We start from the raw sequence: 22,656 nt of genomic DNA, 5'->3' as shown, positions 1-22,656 counted from the left end.
TACGGGTGAATCAGAGTTGCCCTTTATTTTTAAATTTTTAAAATAAATACTCCATGATTTGTAGATGAAATAAGCACTTAGACGATAAGAAATTCTGAGTTGTACTCTGTGTGTCTCTAGCACTGAACACCCCATCATGATCAGGTCTTTGCTTCTAAGAGAGGAGTTTGGTCTGACCGGCCACACAAGAGTGACACATGAGCAAGATGGGGGAGGGAGGGACGGTAGCTTTCCCACCTTTCAAGTTAAGTTAGCTCAGGCTTCCCTTCAAGGGCCGTGCCTGCCTGTCGTCCCGTCCCACTCCCGGGCACAGACGTGTTATCTGACTACCCATGACGGGTCCTTAGCGATTTTTGCGTTCTCCGGTCCGAGCAGGGCCAGGCCACGCGTGCCCCTCCCGACGCTGAGGTACCTGGAGGGGGGGTGGGGGTGGGTCAGGGTCAGGGCCATGCCCACACGTGAGCCTTCGCGGGCCGCAGGCTCTGGACACTCGTCACGCGGCACTGACCTGTCACTCACGGCGACGAGCCTGTCGTGGCTGACGGCAAAGAGCTGCTCCCGGTGCACCTGCTTCAGCTCGTCCGAGACGCCGTACAGGAAGTGCTCCAGCCCTGCGGGCATCAGAAAAGCCAGTTCCCGCGCTGACCTGCTCCAAGGGCACCCGGCAGACACTCTTCCAGCAAAGGTCAAGCTGTTGCGTGGCCCCTTCCCGCAAAGCCTCTCCCCCCGCCAGGGGCGGAAGCCACGCTGGGGGGGGGCGGTGCCCCTCTGGCACCTCCCCCGGCACCCCTGGGCCTCAGACCACTCAAGCCCTGGAGTGATGGAGCCCCCGGCCCCCCCCCCCGAGTGTGTGTGTCACCGAGGAGGCGGGGACCTGGCAGAGCTCAGACCATGTCCGTCAGGAACAGTAAATACCTCTGTCTGAAGGAGGCACAGGGGCGTCCACGGAGGCGAAGACGGAGAGCTTGGCCTCGTCGATGTCCTGCTGTGTGAATCGCCCAGCCTTAGCCCAGTCGACGGCCTTCGCAAAAGACTGGAGCGTTTCTGTCGAATGCGGGTCCCTAGGAGGCCAGAGAGACTCATGCGTTCGCCCCTTCACCCTTACCCCCCGATTTCACAAACAGAGGAAACCACTTGGACGGGGAAGAAGGCTCACGCAGACCAGACACGCTGAGGATGGTTGGATAAAGCCCTCAGTTCCTTAAGGAGCACCCAGAATGTCTCATAAGCAGCCGTAAGCGGGCCAGTCTGCAAGGACAGCCAGGGAGCCCTCCCCGCTCTGCGCACAAGTCCTTGAGGCCCCGTGGGACCTGGGGGAGGCAGGGGCGGCAAACTCCTCCTTCCAGCGGATTTCTAACTCCGGTCCGCAGAACTCAGGAACCGCTCTAAGGAAAGGGCGGGAGCAGTCAGGGCACGACAGCTCCACGCCCGGCACCCACACCGGGCCTCTGGGATCGCTGGGAGCCCGGAAAGCTCTCAGCTCCAGTCCTCGGTAACTAAATCTTGATCTCGGGTAACCGCAGTATTTAAGCCAAAAGGTTTCCCGTCAGTACTGCGTCTCCTAGACACGAACAACTCAGAGGACACTGCTGGGTGTGGTTTTGCGTCCAAGAAGCGAGAAACAAGGGGAAACACTTCTCTTTCAGAGGCTCGCCCGCCACGTACGCGCAGCCCTCGGGTGGTGAGCGGGGCCGGTGGCGGGGAGCGCGGGGCCCACTCACCGGTAGGAGTAAAACGTGAACATCCCGTCGCGGCCGAGTCTAGCGCCTGCGCCGTAAGCGCCGCCCTTCTCTCGGATTTCTGTGTGCAAGAACTTGGCCGTCATGAGACGCGCAAGGACCTTGAGGCTGAGACGGATTGAAGACCGCGTGTTACAACCGTACCCTTCCCGCCAGAAGGCTCTCACTTAACAGACAGTGAGACATGCTACACCTTCCCCTTCTCTAAGGCCGAGAACACACACGGGGAGAAAAATCGGACATGAATTTTCAAACGGGGGCTGCGGGGAGAGGTGGGGAGAGGGGTGGGGGCGTCCCTCTCGACTTGGAACAGCACACAGGGGGCACTGAAGGGCTCATCGGGTGAGGTCACGAACCTCATCGCTCGGGCACACGTACAGACCCTCGTTCATCTAAACCCCCACTGCCATCTCTCTCGCTCTCTCCCGAAACACGGGGAGCTCTTCAGTACGTTTCTACGGGGACCCTCCCTGAGAAAACACTCCAACAGAGCGACTTCTCCCAGTGGGTCCCACATTCCTGTTGGGGGCTCACGTCCTGGGAGAGAGAGCCGGAAGCTTCCAGCAGGCATCCTCACAGGACAGAGAGCGGCCACGCCCGGAGCCCCTGGCCCTCCACACGTTAACTGGAGAAGTGAACGGGTGCCCTGCCCGGACAGCGGTGGGGGAGGTGCTCGCCTCATGGGCGTTCCGGGCCAGACCTGGGCAGACGGGCTCCCCGCATCCCAGCAGGGACCGGGGGTTCACCCCCATGTGTTGTCAAATATTCTGTGTTATATAAGGAACACAAGTTCACAGTTGGAAAACTGTAAAATACAAAGGAAAGGGGAAAAACGATACTCCTCCTCCCCAAGAGCGCTTACAACATGGTCGTGCTTTAAGTGTACTTGAGAGTAGAAGTGCGTGGCCTGGTCTGCGTGGCTTAGTGTACAGAGCACAAGTTCAGTTCCTACGAACGTAGACCCCCCTCTCCCTCGAGCCCAGCAGCAGCCCTGCGCCCTCCTGGGCCCTCCTCGCCCTCCCAGGCCCCGCACCTGGCGTGGTCCGGGTCCGTGTAGGGGGCGGTCCTCACGCATTCGCCCACGTGGTTCACGGGGAAGGGGAGCAGGAAGTGTGTCTTCATCTGGTGTGGTTTGAAGGTGGGGTCCTGAGGAGACAGGCGTGGCCGTGCTGGCTCCCACTCGCAGGCTCACGGCCAAGGGCAGCGCGCTGACCCCTGTCACTCCTCACAGCCTCTTGCTTTACAATGAAATATCCCAACCCCGACCCAAGGAATACGTAGTTCCTCAACTAGGAGCATTCCCTCCTACGTGGTCTCCACCCAGCCCGCTGCGTGACCCCGTCTTTGCATTCGTCCCCAGAAACACGTTAAGTCTTCGTATCTGTGATGAACCACACCACCGTCACAGCCCCTAAGGCAGCGTGGGAGGGGCCGCAGCGCCGGCTGCACAGTTCGCGGTGAAGGCGGCCGGCTGGGATGCCACAGGAGCACAAGGCCCCCGGGACATGTCCCCCACACCAGCAGGGCACGCACAAGCCGCACTGCCCCTCCCAGGCGACAGGGGCCGTGTGAACTTACCGTGATCAGCTTCCTTAGGACTCGGGGGCCGCTAATGTGCGTGCTTCCACTGGACCCACTGGGGGCGGGTTTCTGAAAATACAGAGTTTCCAAGAGAAGTGAGAAAGCCCCCAAACTCACCTGATACACTTCAGGTCTGGTCACGAAAATTCAGAGCCAGTGACAGGCGTGAGGGCACACATGCTAAGTGTTTTAAACCAGTGTAATGTCTGCAGGTTCTCAGAGCCTCAGGGAGAGGCAAGGCTGTTGCTGGAAGACAGGCCGACCAGTCCTGACCGGGGAACGGGCACAGGGACACAGCAAAGGGGGACACAGGGACACAGCGAAGAGTCCCGTCTGCAAAGCCTGTGGATGGTCACCCTTCCCTGCACGAAGATGCACTCTGCAAGCTACCAGAGCAGACTGGCCTCTGCCTGGGAGGCCGGGACAAACGTCCGCATGATACAGAGTCCCCTTGAGGGGCCCTGCCAGCAGCCGGGAGACCCGCCTGAGCGGGAGGGTTTCTGGCTGCTCTCCCGCTAGCACAGAGGCTCTCAAACCCACTGCTTTTCCGCATCAGGAAAGCGCCCACTGCAAAGGCCCACGTGACAAGAAGGGAACGCAGGATGGAAGGCCAGACTGTGGGGTTTGAATTAAGCTCTCACCTGGGTTGACACTGGGCAAGCTACTTAACCCTGCTGTCCTCTGCTCCCTCCCCTCAACGGGACATGGTGTCCACACTCAGGACGGGGGCAGCTGCAGATGTAAGCACTGGGGCCCACACCCAGCGAGGGCTCACCTCGACCACGGACAGGTGCCCCGGCTTCCACTCTGCCTTACTCCGACCAACGTTTCGAACAAACTTTTCGACCTCTTTTTCTGCCAGAGACATCTGCTGAGGCGTAGCATTCACGGAGCATCTGTTCAAAAAGCCATATATACGTAGGAAAGCTTTACTGAAAAAATAAAACACTTTTACTAATTCATCACGTTTTGTATGAATAACACAAAGGAGTGAATACTACGTATTTACTTTTTGTATCAAATAATGTTTCAACTGTTAAAGAGAAACAGTAGCCAAATACAGAAGTAATAGAGCTGTCTTCTCCAAAAAGGCTCCCCCGTTATTTCAGTGCTGCAGGTGGGGACCAGCTGTCAGGACATAGTGACCGCACGCCTGACACTGACTGAACTGTGTCCTTGTCCCTTAAGGAGAACACACAACGTATCGCCATCTGCCAAGGGCTAACATTATCTGAAAGTGGAAAACCTAAATTACTGTCTAGGAGGAAAATCAATTTGAAAACATGAACCGGTCATTAAAGCGGAGAAGTTTAAGTTGCCAAGGAATTACCATGCTCTCCAAAACGATTCTCACACAAGTCTCAATTCCACGGCATCACAAACCCTGCTATCACGTACTGGTCGCTTGAAAGGTACAGACCACAGACGCTGTCCCTCTTTTCCTTTGGACCCTAGCCCCTGAGTTACTGTCACTAACAGTAGGTACACCCAGATCGGTGCTAACTGTTCCAGACGCTACACCAATTGCTTCGCACACAGTCGTTCATTCCCTGCCATAAATACGCAAAGCAGTGTTTTATGGAGAAGGAAACAGAAGGTCCGAGTGGTCACAGTGCTTAAGACACCTGCCCTCCCAGGGATGCCTGGGTGGCTCAGTCGGTTTAAGTGTCCGACTTCGGCTCAGGTCATGATCTCACGGTCCGTGAGTTGGAGCCCCGCATCGGGCACTGTGCTGACAGCTCGGAGCCTGGAGATGCTTCGGATTCTGTGTCTCCCTCTCTCTCTCTGCCCCTCCCTTGCTTGTGCTCTTTCTCTCTCTCTCAAAGGTAAATAAACATGAAAACAATTTTTTTTGAGGACAACTGTCTTCCCAGTGGTCGGGGAGAACCTGCCGTGATTCCTGAGGACCAAAGGGGAAGACACTGGGGAGCTCTAGAAAGAACTAGAGGCTAACCTAGATCTGTGTCCTTGACAGTGAGATGCCAAAAATACACCTTGTCAGTCATTTTAAAATTCCCTTCATGCTCAGGGCCGACTGACAGTCACCGGTGCCACGGCTTCCCTCATCCCGTCAGGCACCTGTTCTCACGAGAGACGCTGCGTGTTTACTCTGGTCTCGAGCGAGCGGACCTTCCCTCGGGCTCACCGACTGCTTGCTTACGGAGCATCTGTGGTTTTACTTCTGGAACCACCGTAACTAAACGTGTGCAAGAAGTCTACTTTGCAGTTGCAGGGTTAAATTAGCGTGCTTCCTCCCCACCCTCCACAGCTGTTACTATTCTCAAGTACGTTTCTCCCGTGAAGAACGCGCTCTTGGCTATCAGAGGGCCTGAGGGCTAGAACGCGACGGCCGAGCGGAAGGCAGGTTTGTGCTGCCGCCTCGAGGGAGACACGTCTGACGGTCGCACTTTGGGGAACGGGGAGAGCGGGAGGAGGGCTGCTAAGAAGCCGGCAGGAGCCCCACCTCATGTTGTCTCGGTTCAGCACGTGCTTCGTGATGCGAGGCAGCTTCCTCAGGACCTGCCTGACGTCGCTCATGCCCACCATCCTCTTCATCAGCTCCACCTGAGCCAGAGAAAGCCACACCTGCACGCGGGCCCCCAGGCACCCCTGCGCGTCCGGAAGCCAAACCCCGACTCGAGAATCTGGCCGTGCCGTGTGTGGGACTCGCCGGCCAGGCTTGGGGGAGGGGGGAGGGGGGTGGGAGGAAGAAAGTGAATTACAGGAATTTTTCCCTGTAAAATGCGATCGGCTGGACTTAGCTCTCCTGGGACACAACAGTCCGGCGCCAGCGCTGGAGGCCCTGGCCGGTGAGTCACCTGGTCCATCCCGCTGAAGGTCTCCTGCAGGTCCCCTGCCGGCGTCAGGGTCCTGCCGGCTCGGACCATCGCGTACAGATGCCCCGAGTCAGGCACTCCGTTGGACAGCTCTTGAGCACACATCGTAACCAACACTCGGAAATATTCTTCTTCTTCAAAGCATGGGCTTCGGGGAAAATAAAAACGTATTCAGTTCCTGGAGACCCAGCCACACCCCTTTCGAGATCCGGAAAGTTCATTAAATGTAGGTTTCCAGACGATGCGAACACCGTCGGAAATTTTACACGTCCACAGGAATGACGACTAAGATGCAGGCAGAAACCACAAACGACAAATGAGTAAAAACTCCTACTTTCACAACACTGGAGACTCAGCCCTCTGATCAAGCCCCAGGAGGACGGTCTTTACAGGTAGTTACCTGTGGAATATCTCACTCCACAGATGCATCATGTCCGGCAGGTTTCTATCAAGGCAGAAGGATGAAAACAGCACACCCTAAACCATGCAAAAAGGAAGAAATGACGACTTAATTTCAGGGACAAAGAACATGCTGGAGCAACGCCGTGGAGCACCCAGTGACACAGAGGGAACCGCTACCTGCTCGTACACGTCCAGGTGCATGCCATCAGGGATCACGTGGGGCGATGCGGCCATGCCCCCCGTTTTCAGCTCGATCTGCTGAGCCTGCTGTCTGTAGTCCAGAAGGCCGCAGCCCAGCCTGTCAGAGCAAAGAAGGGTTCCCCCACCACCAGTGTGGTCTGGGCCGTGCCACCCTCCGCTGTGAGCCACTGGCACGACCGTGGCCACAGCCTCTAGCGACCCGCGTCCACACCCCTAACCACACCTGCCCACCACTCGCGCCCCGTTCCAGGCGGACACGACGTGTGCGGGGACTCCAGTCAGCGGCATCCCGCCCGCCCAGCCCACAGGCGGCCACTGCCTGGCGCTAAGCACGGAACCCTAAGCCCTGCTTTGCGAGGCCGAGCTTCCCCGCGTTCTTAATGCTTCCTGTTCTCTCTGCTTCTAAAACGTTCTGGCCCAGATTTCATCTGCTCAAGTGTTCGGTCTCAGAAAGGAGATCTGGCGAACCGGCCTCCGTGAGCTTTTAAGAAAAGAAGTCCTCTCGGCACGGGTGATGCTTTTGGAAGAAACAGCCTAACTCTAGCTCCCAAGGTAAGAGAGGACAGAGGCCACGGTGACACCCGTGAGGCCCCCCAGAAACAGCTGTGCCGTGAAGGACAAGTGGGGGGGGGGGGGCTGTGTTCAAGCGAGGGCAAGAACGCAGCGAAGGTCGGAGGTGTCTTCCCATGACCTCCGCTAGGGTGCACGGGACCTGTGTCCTCTGACGTGAAGCCTACGTGTGTGACGGGGGCACCAGCCTACTTGCTACAGGGTTCCGTCCCCCTGGTGTCCCGGCACACGGACACGGAGCTGTGGCCCCGCCATGGCCAGCCACGGAGACCCAGAAGAGGAGCGGGCCGTGGGGCCACGTGCAGCCTGCCGTGATCTCAAATCCACCCGGACGCCCGCTCTACCAGGGGTCATGGCGTCACACAGCTCAGTGGAGGCCACACGGCCTCTCCGGGTCACCCCACGCCTACGTGGCCGACGTGCGGATGTTTTCTGATCAGGACACCGTTGTTTTCGCAAAAGCACTAGGGGTTTTCCAAAACTAAAACGACTCGCTAAAAGGTGATCTCTGACACACCGAGGCACAGCAGCTGCGTGTCTGTGCAGAGACCCAGCCCAGGCCCTTACTTGGTGAGGACGCTGCAGAAGAGGGGCACGTAGGGCCGGAGCTCCTCGGGAAGGGTGTGCAGGCTGCAAAAGGCTCTGAAGTACACCACGCCGTTGGTGGGCTGGGCGCAGTACTGCACGGGGGTCTCGCCGGCTGCGGGGGCACAAGCAGCCCACCTCTCAGTCACCTCCTCACTCTTCGGTATGCCCTCCTCAAATGCTCCCCACCGAGGACACCCACGCCCCCGGCCAGGCCCGGACGGAAGGGGCGTTCCTCAGGCCCTGCAGCTGCCCTGCCCACCGCCCCCCCACCCCCACCCCCGCTGCGTGCGGCCATCTGCCATCTTGGGGGGGCTGGCAACACCCGACCCCGCTCCCTTGCCCATCCCATGTGCCCCCCGTCCCGCGGTGAAGACACGGGGGACGTTAACGCCGCTTCCCAGAGGCCTCGTCCACTTATGTGCACACACACTACCCGGTGGTGGTAAACACAAGGAGCCGCGTTAAGACAAAGAGGAAGCGAGGGTGCTTCTCAAGATCAAGGTGATCCCATGACCCGAGTGACACAGCCCACGTGTGGGCTCCTCGGGCAGGTGCCCCCACTTGCCCATGAGCGGCAAAGTGGGCGAGACGGGAAGGAGCCGGCAGGGGGCATCGCCGCCCCCCCACAGCCCCACTCCCAGCACGGCCACGCGCTCCGGCTCCCCACAGGGCCTGCCACCTCTCCCGGACGGGGCTGGCTGGGCACGAGGTTGCCGGCGTGGACACAGAAACAAGACTGAGCCTCCCACTGACCTGCCAGGGCCACCTCCAGGTGCGTGAGCGGGATGGTGGGCTCGATGTCCGACACCTTGAGCGCTGGCAGGCAAGACGTGTCCTGAGCTTTGCTCTGCTGAGTCTGTAATTCCAGACCTAAAACCACGCAGAGTGACGAGCAATCAGGGCAGAAGCTGGGAGGTCTGACGACCCGCTCGCCTGCGCTCGGGCCAGCCCACGCGGACGGCAGCCACCCGGGGCACCGCGGCTTGCCAGCTCTGCCGTTGCCGAACAAACCCAACTCGGCACAACAGCCTGACCGGGAGGCCGAGCTTTCCTAAGTGCCCTCCTGCCCACGACGTGAACAGAGAGCTGTGCTGCGGGCCGGGCTTGCTCAGGCTCCTCTCCACCCCACCAGACTGTACTAGAGCCTGAATGCTCAGCCCGCTGCTTTCAGACTTTCAACCCATTCCTTGCTGGACCGGAATTTCGTAACTTTCGCACTTGCTTTGTCCCCTTCCAGCCGTGCCAGCCTCAGCACGGTGCGTGTGCAACCACGGGTTTCGCACGTTCTGCAAATGCTCCAGCAGACATTTTCTCAGCCTGACCTCTCACAGCTCCCGAAACGGGAGAGGCCCCTCCTTCCGGAGTCACAGAACCTCGCAGCCCGTCAGGGCGGGAACCCCAGAGGCTCGGCACAGAGTCTGCAACGGTGCACGAGGGAAAAACACTGCGCGGTCTCCAGTTCCGTCAAACAAACAGCTTCATTTCTCACGCGTCCGAGGAGCTGAGTGGACCTGGCCTCCGCATCTACCTCCGAGGTCCCGACACCTGTCGGCAGACTGCCAGACTGTCCCGTGGGGGCCCATCCCCGGCACAGCACCGTTGCCGCGGCTGGCCCACAGCCCTCGCTCCGGGAGACGCCAAGGAGTGGGCTCTTGGCGGCTTCCCGCAGACTGCCAGGCCCCCACCAGCTGTGGGCTGACTCCCCCACCCTGCCCCTCCACGTCACCTGGGTCTGCAGGCGGGAGCTCAGGAGCCCGCCCCGTCCAGGTCTAGGGCCCCCTGGTCCTGGGCGGCACCCTCACCTCAGCACCTGCTCTCCCAGAGTGCCCGGGGTCAGCACAGAACTCTCCGGCAGCCCGTCCTCTGCCAGGCGACAGGCTCCCGGCTCCCAACAGCGGGGCCAAGGAACGTGACTGGTGACACAGACACCCCAAACTGGAAGACCGTTCCAAGTCAGTCTCCCACCCCACCGCTCCCACCGCGCTCCTCTACAGAGTAAACTCGGACGCACAGACCGCTTGAGCCGTAGTCCACACCCGGGACGTACTGGCCGGAAAGACCCCTCACGTGCCCCAGCACCGTGTCACACTTAACGGAACTGCACAGTGATCTGCAAGCGAAAAACACGTTTCCGTAATGTGGGCCTCCATCCGCTCACACGCGAGTGTGGACCAGAGCACATGGGTTTTCTTAGAACCGAGCACACCTCTGCGGCCAGGCCAAGAGTCTGGCAACTCAAGGAATGTACCAGGTCCTGTTGCTTAGGCCTACAATTACGCTCTGGGCCACAAAGGGCTTTAATCAAAAATGGAAAATGAGGGGCGCCTGGGTGGCGCAGTCGGTTAAGCGTCCGACTTCAGCCAGGTCATGATCTCGCGGTCCGTGAGTTCGAGCCCCGCGTCAGGCTCTGGGCTGATGGCTCAGAGCCTGGAGCCTGTTTCCGATTCTGTGTCTCCCTCTCTCTCTGCCCCTCCCCCGTTCATGCTCTGTCTCTCTCTGTCCCAAAAATAAATAAAAAACGTTGAAAAAATTAACAAAAAAAAAAAAAAAAAAAAAGGAAAATGGGTGGGGCTGCAGCAAACTAAAAGCTTCTTCACAGCAAACTATCAACAAAATGAAAAGCAGTACGGAATGGAAGAAAATATTTGCAAATTACATCTGATAAGGGGTTAATAGCCAAATATATAAGAACTTCTACAATTCAACAGCAAAAAAGCCTGAATAACCTGATTAAAAGTGGGCAGGGGATTTGAACAGACGTTTCCCCAGAGGAGTCATCCAGAAGGCCGACAGGCCAAAATCAGAAAATGCTCAACATCACAACCACCAAGGAAATGCAAATCAAAACCACCACGACCTGTCAGAGTGGCCAGAATCAGGAAGACCAGGAGTGTGGGCTGGTGAGGGTGTGGACAATGGGGAGCCTCGGGCACCATTGGCGGACTGAGAGCGGGGCAGCCGCCGTGGAAAACAGACAGAGGTCCCATTCCATCACAGGATCGAGCAATTCTGCCCTTGGCTTTAACTAAGGAAAACAAACTCTGACTTGAAAGGTGTCCGTACCCCCATGTCCATTAGTGTTGTCCACGACAGCCAAGATAAGGGAACCACCTGGGTATCCATTGGTGGGGGAAGATGTGGTTATACGTACAATGGATTATATTCAGTTGTAAACAGAGAATGAAATCTTGCCATTTATGACAATACAGGGGGCATCATGCTAAGTGAAATGAGGCAGAGAAAGACAAACACCTTGTGATCTCACACACACGTGGCATCTGAAAAAGCAAACGCCAAGCTCGCAGTGACAACAGACTGGTGGATGCCAGAGGTTGGTGGGAGGCGTGTGAGGGATGGGTGAAAGGGTCAAAAGGTACAAACTTACAGTCTAAAGTCCCGGCATGGACCGCACAGCACGGGGACTGTAGGTGAGAACGCTGTGCTGCATGTGTGAAAGTGGCTAAGACAACAGATGTCACGAGTTCCCATCCCACGAAAGACAAATTGCAACCGTGTGGGGACAGGTGCTGACTAGCTGCCCTGTGATCATTTTGCAAGATGTACAAATGTCAACTCACTGCTATATCCTGAAGCTAAAATAATGCTATACCAACTGTATCTCTTCCTTATGAACTTATTAATACATCCATTTACAAGACTGTCCTCGGACAGAGAACATACCAGATATTAAACATATCAGAACAGACAGTACAGCTGACCTCAGCCAAAAGGCCAAGAAGCAATCAATTAATTATACCTCAGTTTAAAAAAGGAAGACGGAACTTGACGACCAGCACTCATAAAACAGAAGGAATTATTATTATATTACTCACAATTAGCTGGCTACATTCCTGAAGAGCTTAAAAGAGCTATATGCAAAAACCAGAACTCCAAGGTAAAGAGTAACAAGTTACATGCTCAAATTACCTTTACTAGACTAAATCATCTGAACCTTAGCGTTACTGACTTCCTACCTAAAGCCAACTCCGCTGCCCGATAAACCTGATAATCCCTCACGTGATCCCAGCCAACTGCTATTCTGACGGGGTGGCCGTGTCCCTGTGTACTGCAGATCTATTCTGATAGACTTTATTTATTCGTGTAATTTACCTACGATAAAACCCACAGTTTTAAAGATACAATTCAATAAATTCTACAAACGCGTGAAGTTGTATAATCATCACACTGCGGTATCATTTCCGCCCCCCAAAAGTTCCCTCCTGGCTCCCTGCAGGCACCCCCCGGGCTCACTCGCCTTCTGTCAGTATAGTTTCACCGCTTCTACAGTTTCATGTAAATGACTCACTGGGCAGCAGGCACTGTTTGGGCCTGGCTAACTTCACTTAGCACAATGCTTTTGAGGCTCTCGTCACTACGAAGTGCGTCGTACTTTGCTCCTCTTTGTGGCTGAACAGTATTGTCACTGCACGGATATACCGGGCTGATGGAAATGTGAGCGGTTTCCAGTCTGTGTGGACATGTGCTGTCGTTTGTTTTGGGCACATCATGTGGAGGAGACCACTGGGCCTTAGGGTGTGTTTAGCCCAGGAAGGGATTAAGTACCCGTCTCTGTCTGCACCCAGGCCTGCGCCACCCGGCCCCCCGCTGTGTGTCACGACCGGGGGGAGTATGTTCTGAACTCCCCAGTGGATGCCTGAAACCATCGGCAGAGCCAAACCCTGTATATACGTACGCATGATCAAGTTCGACTCACAAACTCGGCACAGCAAGAGTGGCAACAACTGATGGCGACACAGAGCAGTGACAACGATAAACTGAAAGAAAGGTTACGTGAACGCAGCGTCTGGCTCTCTCCAAATGCGTCCTTGTGCTGTGGGTGAAAGACATGACAGATGCAGGCACCATGACACAGCTCTGACAACGCACAAGCAGAATCGCTTCCAGCCCTCGGGTGACCGTGGGTCACAGGGTGTGTGTGGGGGGGGCGGGGACCACAGTGCCTTTCTTCTCTAGCGCCCCTCCTTTCCTCACCCACAGGATGAAGCTTCTGAGAACAGGGCGATCCTACTGGGGTTGAAGCCATCGCATCCAACTGTGACCTTTGTCAGTGCCCAATAGATACGTGTTAGTTCAAATGATACTTGCCTCCAACTGTCCGCTCGTTTCACAAAGTTCACTGGGGTTGGGGGAAGGCTAGAGAATTAGGACGAAATTCAACATCTGACCTTTTTCATAGATCTGCTTCTTGTCTTTCAGGGAAAGAGAGTCGATCTTTTGCTTCAGTTTTTCTGTCTCCTTCTGTGTTTGTTTCTCAAAATACTTGTCGTCGGGTTTCATCGACAAAGTCAGCTTATGCGGATTATTCTGCAAAAGGCACAGCAACAAAAAGCGAAGCTGAAACAAGTTTCACTGGAGGCCAACCTGCTGACGAGCCGCTAGTGCCATTCCATGGGCCGGCCGGCGCACCACCCGTTTTGAATAGCCATGCGACAGAACACACCTCAAAGGTGGTCCTACGGAAAGTGCACGAGCCGCGTGAGACCCCAGCCGTCACCCTCACACACGCCGTTCTTCTCACTACTGGGTGCTTACTGTTACGGTTACTATGTCTAAACCAGGAACCTATCAATGCTGAACGTTCTCTTTATACCTTACTTGCACATTTGGACGTTACAAATCTTTGACTTTAGTCTAAATCAAAAAGAACTGAAGAAACTAATGTAATGTTTATCTAGACTTCTCAAAGGTTAGAACTAAATTCTTCAGGATTTTGTCAATTATGAGGACAAAATAAATATCCACCTCATGTAAAAATGTTAGATTATTTAATGTGCGTCTCTCACTCAACAACTAAACACACACACACACACACACACACACACACACACACACAGCACACCTGTCTGTAACACTACAGAGAGGAGAGAGAACCGCACTACAATACAAACTTTATACAAAGTAACCTGTAGTAACAGATGGCAGGTCCAGTGGCTGACCTATGCCCTACGTCCAAAATACGTGCCCAAAATATGTGCACAACCGAGCGACCATTCACTACACAACACTCCAAGCCCCATGGTGAAGCCTTCTAAGTCCCACCACATTCATGGTCATCTTCCAGGGAACACACACCAAGTACAACGCCCTAAAGCAATGCAAACAAATGAGCAAGCATCAAAAGAATCCATCATAAAGACCAAAACACCCACACGTTTAGGGGACTGTTGTATTCTCGACACAAGTCAAGGCTTCACCCAGGTGAATTCTACCAAACGTTTAAAGAGTTAACATCTATGTTCCTCAAACTACTCCAGAAGGCACTACATAAAAGAAAACAGGAGGCCAGTATCCCTGATAGACACAGATGCAAAATCATCAATAAATTATCAGCAAACCACATTCAACACTAACATTAAAATGATGACTCGCTGATAGAGGCAGAAAAAGCATTTGACAAAATTCAACATATGTTCATGATAAAAACTATCAACAAAGTGGAGTTAGAGGGAACACAGCTGAGCATGACGAAGGCCACGTATGGCAAACCAAGGGCTAACGTCACACTCAAAGGGGAAAAACTGAGAGCTTCTGCTCTCAGATCAAGAACAAGACAAGGATGTCCACTGTCACCACTTTCATTCAACATAGTCCTGAAGTCCTGGCTGTAGCCATCAGACAAGAAATATAAAGGCATCTAAATCAGGCAGGACGAAGTAAAACTGTCACTGTTTGTAGATGACATGATACTATACAAAGAAAACCCTAAAGAGTCCACCAAAAACACTATGAGAATAAACGAATTCAGAAAGTTAATACATAGATATTGGGTGTTTTTATACACCAATACAAAGGTAGTAGAAAGAGAAATTAAGAAAACAGTTCCATTTATAAGTGCACCAAAAAGAATAATACCCAGAAATAAACCTAACCAAAAAGTCCAAAGACCTGTGCTCTGCAAACTCGGAAACACTGATGAAGGAAACTGCAGACGACACACACAGAAAAGACACACCATGCTCACGGACTGGAAGAAATCACACTGTTAAGTGCCTACACTACAAAGCACTCTACAGATTCAGTGTAATCCCTATCAAACCACCGACAGCATTTTCCACAGAACTAGAATAATCCTGTAATGTTTGTGGAACCCAAAAGACCCCAAACAGCCAAAGCAATTTTGAGAAAGAACAAAGCTGGACATAGAATCCTAGATCTCAAGATTTACTCCAAAACTGTAGTCATCAAAACAGCATGAGGTCGGCTGGGAAGATGGCGGAGGAGGAGGACTGTAAGCTCACTCGGTCCCAGGGACACAAGGAAGAAACACCCACATCAGTGCACATAACCCAGAGAACGACCTGGACTCTGGCAGAATTGTCAGTTCTTACACCTAGTGGGGCATAAAGCCTGGAATTTTATTTATTTTTTTTAAATATTTTTTATTTGAGAGACAGAGCGAGAGTGTGTGCAAGCAGGGGAGGGGCAGAGAGAGGGAGAGAGAGAATCTTAAGCAGGGCCCATGCTCAGCATGGAGCCCAACATGGGGCTTGAGCCCATGAGCCTGGGATCATGACCTGAGCCAAATTCAAGAGTTGGGACACTCAACTGACTGAGCCACCCAGGCATCTGAAGCCTGTAATTCTTTTTTTTTTTGTTTGTTTATTTATTTTGAGAGAGAGAGAGAGTGCATGAGCAGGGGAGGGGAAGAGAGACAGGGAGACAGAGAAAGAATCCCAAGCAGGCTCCATACTGTCAGCACAGAGCCTGATGCAGAGCTCAATCTCACGAACTGTGAGATCATGACCTGAGCTGAAATCAAGAGTTGGGACACTCAACCAACTGAGCCACCCAGGCACCGCCCGAAGCCTGTAATTCTAAAAATCAGCATGAGAAGATGTTAGTAAGTGGAGTTCCCACCTTTAAAGAGACAGCACACCAAAAAGTCTTTGCAAATACAGCACTTTGAGAAATGTCAGGGGCAGACAGGAAGGAGAGTGATCGACTCACAGCGAGGCCCAGAGACAGGGATCAAGGGAGACCCCTCCAGGAACAAGGGAGGTGACCGGTACCATTTTCCTCTCCCATCCCCAGCACAAACAATGGCCACCTATGGGAATCGGCAGCACACTGACACTCTTTATGAAACTGGCTTGCACCAAGCCACGCCTCCCCCATGCTTCCAGGGATCTGTTCTTCCTAGTCACACTCGCCTCAGTCCTGGCACTGTGGGCTCCTCCCCCAGAGGACTGGCACAAACCCTGCCAACACCACATCTCCGACCCATGTGTTTTGAAGGACCTCAGTTCCAGTGGCAGCAGGGGAAGGACTCATTCTTCAAGCAAACCACTGCGTATCTTGTTAAATCGTGCCCCACACCTGCTGGAGAACAAACACTGCCCACAAGGCAGAGAGAGCCTCTGCAGACAAGCAGACTGAAGGAAGAAGAGGCCAGGGCCCAACAGCAGGGCACACAACACACCTAGGAGACACCCCCTGAAGTGCCAGGCCCTGCAGAGCAGGGGACACTGCACTGCCGGGCACAACAGGGCATCTTCATAAGGCCACTACTGTTAAGAGCAAGACAAGTAGCTCACTTTCTAAACACACGGAAACAGATACAGAGAGTTGGATGAAATGAGGAGACAGAGGAATATGTCCCAAATGAAAAGAAAGGACCAAACCACAGCAAGAGACAAAAGTGAAACAGATAAAATAAAAAATACAACTGATGGAATAAACAGCAGACTAGATGAAGCATAGGACCGAATTAGTGACCTGGAAGACAGAGTAACGGAAAGTAACCAAGATAAACAGGAGAGGGGAAAAAATTATGCAAATTGAGAATAATCTTAGGGAACTCAGTGACTCCCATCCAACAGAGTATAGGGATCCCAAAAGAAGAGACAGAAAAGGGGCAGAAAATTTATTTGAAGAAATAGTAGCTGAAAACTTCCCTAATCTGGGGACGTTAACAGATGACAGATCCAGGAGGCACAAAGATGCCCCTCTGACCCAAAATCAACCCAAGGAGGTCCACACCAAGATACACAGTAATTAAAATGGCAGAAAGTAGTGATAAAGAAAAAAATCTCAAAAGCAGCAAGAGAAAAGACATTACACACAAGAGAAATCCCCACAAGGCTATCAATGGATTTTTCAGCAGAAAGTTTACAGGCCCGAAGGGAGTGGAATGATATAATCACAGTTGAAAGAAGAAAACTCTGCAGCCAAGAATGCTCTATCCAGCAAGGCTATCATTCAGAACAGAAGGGGAGATCAAGAATTTCTCAGAAAATGAAAACTAAAAAAGTTCATGACCACTAAGCCAACCCTGCAAAGATATATTAAATATTAAATATTAAAGGGGACTCCAAGTGCAATTATGAAAAGTAAAAAACACAAATGCAGTAAAAACAAGTGTTTGTGCAAAAATCAGTCAAGGGATTCATAAAATAAGAAGAGGTGCAACACCACATACTTAAAATGTGAGGGAAAGAGATGTTAAAGAATAGGTTCATATTTAAGTGACAAGTAAACTTAATATAGACTGCTGAATGCAGAAAATGTTATACACAAGCTGAATGGTAAGCACAAATCAAAAACCAGTAATAGATACGCAAACACAAAGAAAAAGGAATCCAAGTATGTCACTAAAGGAAGTCAACACACCATGAAAGCACGAGAAGAAAGGATCAGAGAAAATCTATGGAAACGACCACAAAACAAGTAACAAAATAGAAGTACACACCTATCGATGTAGACAATGTTGGGGTTTGAAGCTGATGGCCAAGAAAGAATTCATGAGGTGTGTTTGGTGAAAAAAGTTGGTTTATTAAAGCCCAGGGGTGGGACCCACGGGCAGAAAGCTCCACCGGGGTTGTGACGGGTGACTGACTACCTTCAGGTTGGGAGGGGATCAGGGACAGCACAAACCTCCAAGGTATTTTGGAAACAAGGTTTCCAGGACCCTGAGGGGACTAGCTACTGTTAGGAAAAGAGCATTTATTACTGTTTAGTAAACCTTGGTCATGAGACCCTAGAGATGTACATCAGTGAGCCATGTGCTTGGGGAATGATTGCTAACATATATTTGGCAGAGATAAAGGAAGTTTTCAAAATAATTTTTATATGTTAAAGTAGACTTACAGGATCCTGGAGGTCAGGATAATGTTAAGCTTAGATTGCCTTTTGCCCTTTAGCAAAGTGTCACTGTCGAGGCAGCAGAGGGAGGTCACTCTGCCTGTGTCGAAGATGGTCAATGGACTGTAGGCAGTAAGGACATTTCATTTTTCATTTGCCTCTGTTTCCCACATCACCTATCAATAATTACTTTGATTTTTTTTTTTTTTTTTTTTTTTGGAGAATGTGTGTATGTGTGCGCAAGTATAGAATAGGCAGAGAGAAAGAGAGAAAGATCTCAAACAGGCTTGCCCGATGCAGAGCTCGATCTCATGACTACGAGATCATGGACATGAGCTGAACTCAAGAATTGGACACTTAACGGACTGAACCACCCAGGTGTCCCCATAATTACTCTGAATGTGAACGGACTAAACACTCCAATCAAAAGAAACAGGGTGACAGAATGAGTAAAAAAAAAAAAAAATAAGACCCATCGACATGCTGCCTGCAAGAGACTCATTTCAGACAGAAAGACACTTGCAGACTGAAAGCAAGAGGAATGGAGAAACACCTGTCGTGCAAACAGATGGTGAAAGGAAGCTGGGGCAGCAATCCTTACATCGGATAAAACAGATTTTAGAGTGGACTCTAACAAGAGAGAAAGAAGGGCACCATATGATATTAAAGGGGACACTCTAACAAGAAGATGTCAAAATTGTCAATATTTATGCACCCGACATGGTAGCACCCAAATACATAAAATAGTTAATAGCAAATATAAAGGATCTACTCGACAATCATACAATAACAATGGATGAACAGATCATCAAAAGAGAAAATCAACAAGCAAAAGTGGCTTTGAAATGACACACTGGGCCAGAAGGATTTAACAGATATTATCCAGAACATTCCATCCTAAAACAGCAGAATACACATTATTTCCAAGCGCACATTGAGCATTCTCCAGAATCACATATTAGATCACAAAACAAGTCTCAGCAAGTTAACAACAAAAAATCATGCACCACAATCAAGTGGGATATATTCCGGGAAGCAAGGGTGGCTGAATATTTGCAAGTAATCAGTGTGATGCATCACATCAGCAAGAGAAAGGATAAAACATGTGGCCATTTCAACAGATGCAGAAAAAGCATTCGACAAAGCACAACATACATTCATGATAAAACCCTCGGCAAAGCAGGTTGAGAGGGAACATACCTAACATAATAAAGGCCTTATATGAGAAACCCACAGCTAGTATCATAGTCAATGGTGAAAAATTCAGAGCTTTTCCCTTAAGGTCAGAAGGAAGACAGAGATGTACACTCTCACCACTTTATTCAACACAGTACTGTAAGGCCTGGCCTTAACAGCAATCAGACGACAAAAAGAAATAAAAGACATCCAAATTGGTAAGGGAGAAGTAAACTCACTATTTATGGAGGACATGTGACCATACAGCGAACCCTAAAGACTCCACCAAAAAACCAGAACTGATACATGAATTCAGCAAAGCCACAGGATACAAAATCAGCATACAGAAATCTACTGCATTCCTATATACTAATAACAAAGCAACAGAAACTGAAATTAAGAAAACTATTCCATTTACAACTGCACAAAAAACAGTAAAATATCCAAGACAAAACTTACCTGAAGAGTTGAAAAACCCACACTTGGAAAACTATAAATACGGATAAAAAAAAATTCAAGGCGATGCAAAGAAACAGAAAGACATTCCATGCTCATGGGTTGGAAAAACAAATAGTGTTAAAATGTCTATACTGCCCCAAACTATCTCCAGATTGAATACAATTCCTGTTCAAATGCCGACAGCATTTTTCAGAGAACTGGAACAAACAATACTAAACCGCGTATAGAACCACAAAAGACCTTGACTAGTCAAAGGAACCTTGAAAAAGGAAACTGGAGGCATCGCCATTCCAGACTTCAAGTCATATTACAAAAGCAGGCACAATTGCAACACTTCTCCAAAGACACAATGAATGCTCAACATCATCACTCACCACCAGGGAAGTGCAAATCAAAACCATAACGAGGTACCACCTCACCCCTGTCAGAATAGCCGGACTCAAAAGAAAGAAATAACAGGTGTTGGCGAGCATGTGGAGAAAAATGAGCCTTTGCGCGCTTTTGGGGGGAACGTAAACTGGGGTGGCCACTGCGGAAGGCAGTATGGAGGTTCCCTAAAAAACTAAAGATAGAGGGGCGCCTGGGTGGCGCAGTCGGTTAAGCGTCCGACTTCAGCCAGGTCACGATCTCGCGGTCCGTGAGTTCGAGCCCCGCGTCAGGCTCTGGGCTGATGGCTCGGAGCCTGGAGCCTGTTTCCGGTTCTGTGTCTCCCTCTCTCTCTGCCCCTCCCCCGTTCATGCTATGTCTCTCTCTGTCCCAAAAATAAATAAAAAACGTTGAAAAAAAAAAAAAAAATTAAAAAAAAAAAAAAAACTAAAGATAGAAATAACCTATGATCCAGTCATTCCACTACTGGGGATTTACAGAGAAAAAAACGAAAACGCTCATTTGAAAAGATCTGCGAGCCCGTGTGTTTACTTCATTTACAACAGCCAAGATACGAAAGCAGCCTAAATGTGCACTGATAAACAATGAAGATGTGCTATACATTCAATGGGATGTTACTCAGTGATGAAGAATGAGATCTTGCCATTTGCAAGAACGCGGAGGGACCCAGAAGGCATTATGCTCAATGAAACAAGTCAGAGAAAGACAAAGGACGTGTTTTCACTTACACGTGGAATCTAAAAAACAAAAGAAGCGGAAACAGGGGTGCCTTGGTGGCTCAGGTGGTTGAGTGCCCGACTCTTGATTTCGGCTCAGGTCATGATCTCATGGTTCATGAGGTCCAGCCCCGTGTCAGGATCGGCTCTGCCGGAGCCTCTTTGGGATTCTCTCCCCGTCCACCCCCCGGCCCCTCCACTGCTCGCATGGGCTCTTTCTCTCTCAAAATAAGTAAATAAACATTAAAAAAAGCAGAAACGCAGCCATAAATACAGAGAACTGACGCTTGCCGTGAGGGGGGAGGGGTGAGGATGAACAAAACGGGTGACGACGAGTGGGAGGTCAAGGCTTCCGGTTATGCAATGAACAAGTCACGAGCATGGAAGGAACAGCATGGGGAACAGTCAATACCGTGACTGCACTGCAGGTGACAGACGGTAGCTGCACTTACGGGGAAAAGAAAAGAACCTGCATAAAAATAACCAGAATGGGGCGCCTGGGTGGCGCAGTCGGTTAAGCGTCCGACTTCAGCCAGGTCACGATCTCGCGGTCCGTGAGTTCGAGCCCCGCGTCGGGCTCTGGGCTGATGGCTCGGAGCCTGGAGCCTGTTTCCGATTCTGTGTCTCCCTCTCTCTCTCTGCCCCTCCCCCGTTCATGCTCTGTCTCTCTCTGTCCCAAAAATAAATAAAAAACGTTGAAAAAAAAAAAAAATTAAAAAAAAAAAAAAAAAAAAAAAAAAAAACCAGAATGTTCACAGAGTTGGGGCACTGTCTTGTATTCTACACAGGCGTATTTTCTTGTGCTCCGTTTTAACGAGCTTTGCAAATACTGCATTTTTCGCACAAACTGAAGGTCTCAGCGCTGCGCTGAGCCGCATCTGCTCGCTTCCTGTCTCTGCGCCACATCGTGGTAATTCTCGCCATGTTTGAGACGGTTTCCTTGTATTTATTATGCTCATCTGTGATCGGTGATCGCTGAGGCTACTACTGTAACGTTTTGGGGAGACGTAAACACACCCACACAAGACGGTGAACTTAATCGATGAAGGTGTGTGTTCTGACTGCTCTACCTGCCATTCCCTGGTCTCTTTCCCTCTCCTCGGGCCTCTCTATCCCAACACACACCAGTATTGAAATTAGGCCAAACATTAACCCTACAACGGCCTCTGAGTCTTCAAGTGAAAAGTCACACATCTCTCACAAAGAAGCTCAAAACAATTAGGGGTGCCTGGGTGGCTTGGTTGGTTGAGCGTCTGACTCTTGATTTCTGCTCAGGTCATGATTTCAGTCCACGAGATGGAGCCCTACACGGCCTCTGACAGTGCAGACTCTGCTTGGGATTCTCGCCTCCTCTGCCCTCCCCTGCTTGTGCGTTCGTTCTCTTTTTTTTCTCTCTCAAAATAAAATAAAGCTAGAAATGATTAACTTACTGAGGAAGGTATGTTGAGAGCTGGGAGAAGCCAAGCCCAGCCCTTGCACCGGTTGGCCACGCTGTGAATGCAAAGGACAAGTTCTCGAAGGAGATGAAAAGTGCTGGTCCAGGGAACACACAAGTAAGAAATGAAATCACCTTACTACTGATACAGAGACAAGTTTGAGGGGTCTGGATGGAAGATCAAACCAGTCCTAACATTCCCTTAAGCCGTAGTCTCACCCAGGGCAAGGCCCGACCTCTCTTCAATTCTAGGAAGGCTGACAGGCGAGGGGAAGCTGCAGGAGCCTGAAGCAGGCAGAACTTTGAAAAGTCGTCTCCAAACACGGCAGCGCAAGGGGAAGGAGCGAGTTACCCAGATAAATATTAGGTATTAACCAGGAAGTTATTAACGTTGGCTACACTAAATGAAAGATGATCAATGTAGACGAAATGGCCATAGAGGGAAGAAGACACCACCTAGGACT

At 51.3% G+C, this 22,656-nt stretch overlaps 1 protein-coding gene and 1 pseudogene across 3 annotated transcripts in view; both read right to left on the bottom strand.

The window, feature by feature from the left end:
- The window catches only part of PITRM1 (pitrilysin metallopeptidase 1), a 44,338-nt gene continuing 21,682 nt past the window's right edge, over window positions 1-22,656 (bottom strand). For all 3 annotated transcript variants that reach the window (XM_058682021.1, XM_058682022.1, XM_058682023.1), the window contains 14 exons: window positions 13,105-13,243; window positions 8,672-8,788; window positions 7,898-8,030; window positions 6,737-6,857; window positions 6,558-6,634; window positions 6,140-6,305; window positions 5,785-5,885; window positions 4,096-4,216; window positions 3,318-3,389; window positions 2,773-2,885; window positions 1,722-1,847; window positions 916-1,061; window positions 509-611; window positions 1-412 (listed from right to left, as the gene is read on the bottom strand). In XM_058682021.1, coding sequence (XP_058538004.1) covers window positions 319-412; window positions 509-611; window positions 916-1,061; window positions 1,722-1,847; window positions 2,773-2,885; window positions 3,318-3,389; window positions 4,096-4,216; window positions 5,785-5,885; window positions 6,140-6,305; window positions 6,558-6,634; window positions 6,737-6,857; window positions 7,898-8,030; window positions 8,672-8,788; window positions 13,105-13,243 — 1,629 coding nt within the window. In that variant the 3' untranslated portion in view covers window positions 1-318. The remainder of the gene's footprint in view (window positions 413-508; window positions 612-915; window positions 1,062-1,721; window positions 1,848-2,772; window positions 2,886-3,317; window positions 3,390-4,095; window positions 4,217-5,784; window positions 5,886-6,139; window positions 6,306-6,557; window positions 6,635-6,736; window positions 6,858-7,897; window positions 8,031-8,671; window positions 8,789-13,104; window positions 13,244-22,656) is intronic.
- LOC131484237 (U2 spliceosomal RNA) lies at window positions 11,494-11,662 on the bottom strand (annotated as a pseudogene).

This window comes from Neofelis nebulosa, chromosome 8 (genome assembly GCF_028018385.1).
Source record: "Neofelis nebulosa isolate mNeoNeb1 chromosome 8, mNeoNeb1.pri, whole genome shotgun sequence".
Taxonomy (NCBI): domain Eukaryota; kingdom Metazoa; phylum Chordata; class Mammalia; order Carnivora; family Felidae; genus Neofelis; species Neofelis nebulosa.
Note: the sequence above shows the minus strand (reverse complement) of the source record. Positions and strands in the feature narration are given on the sequence as shown.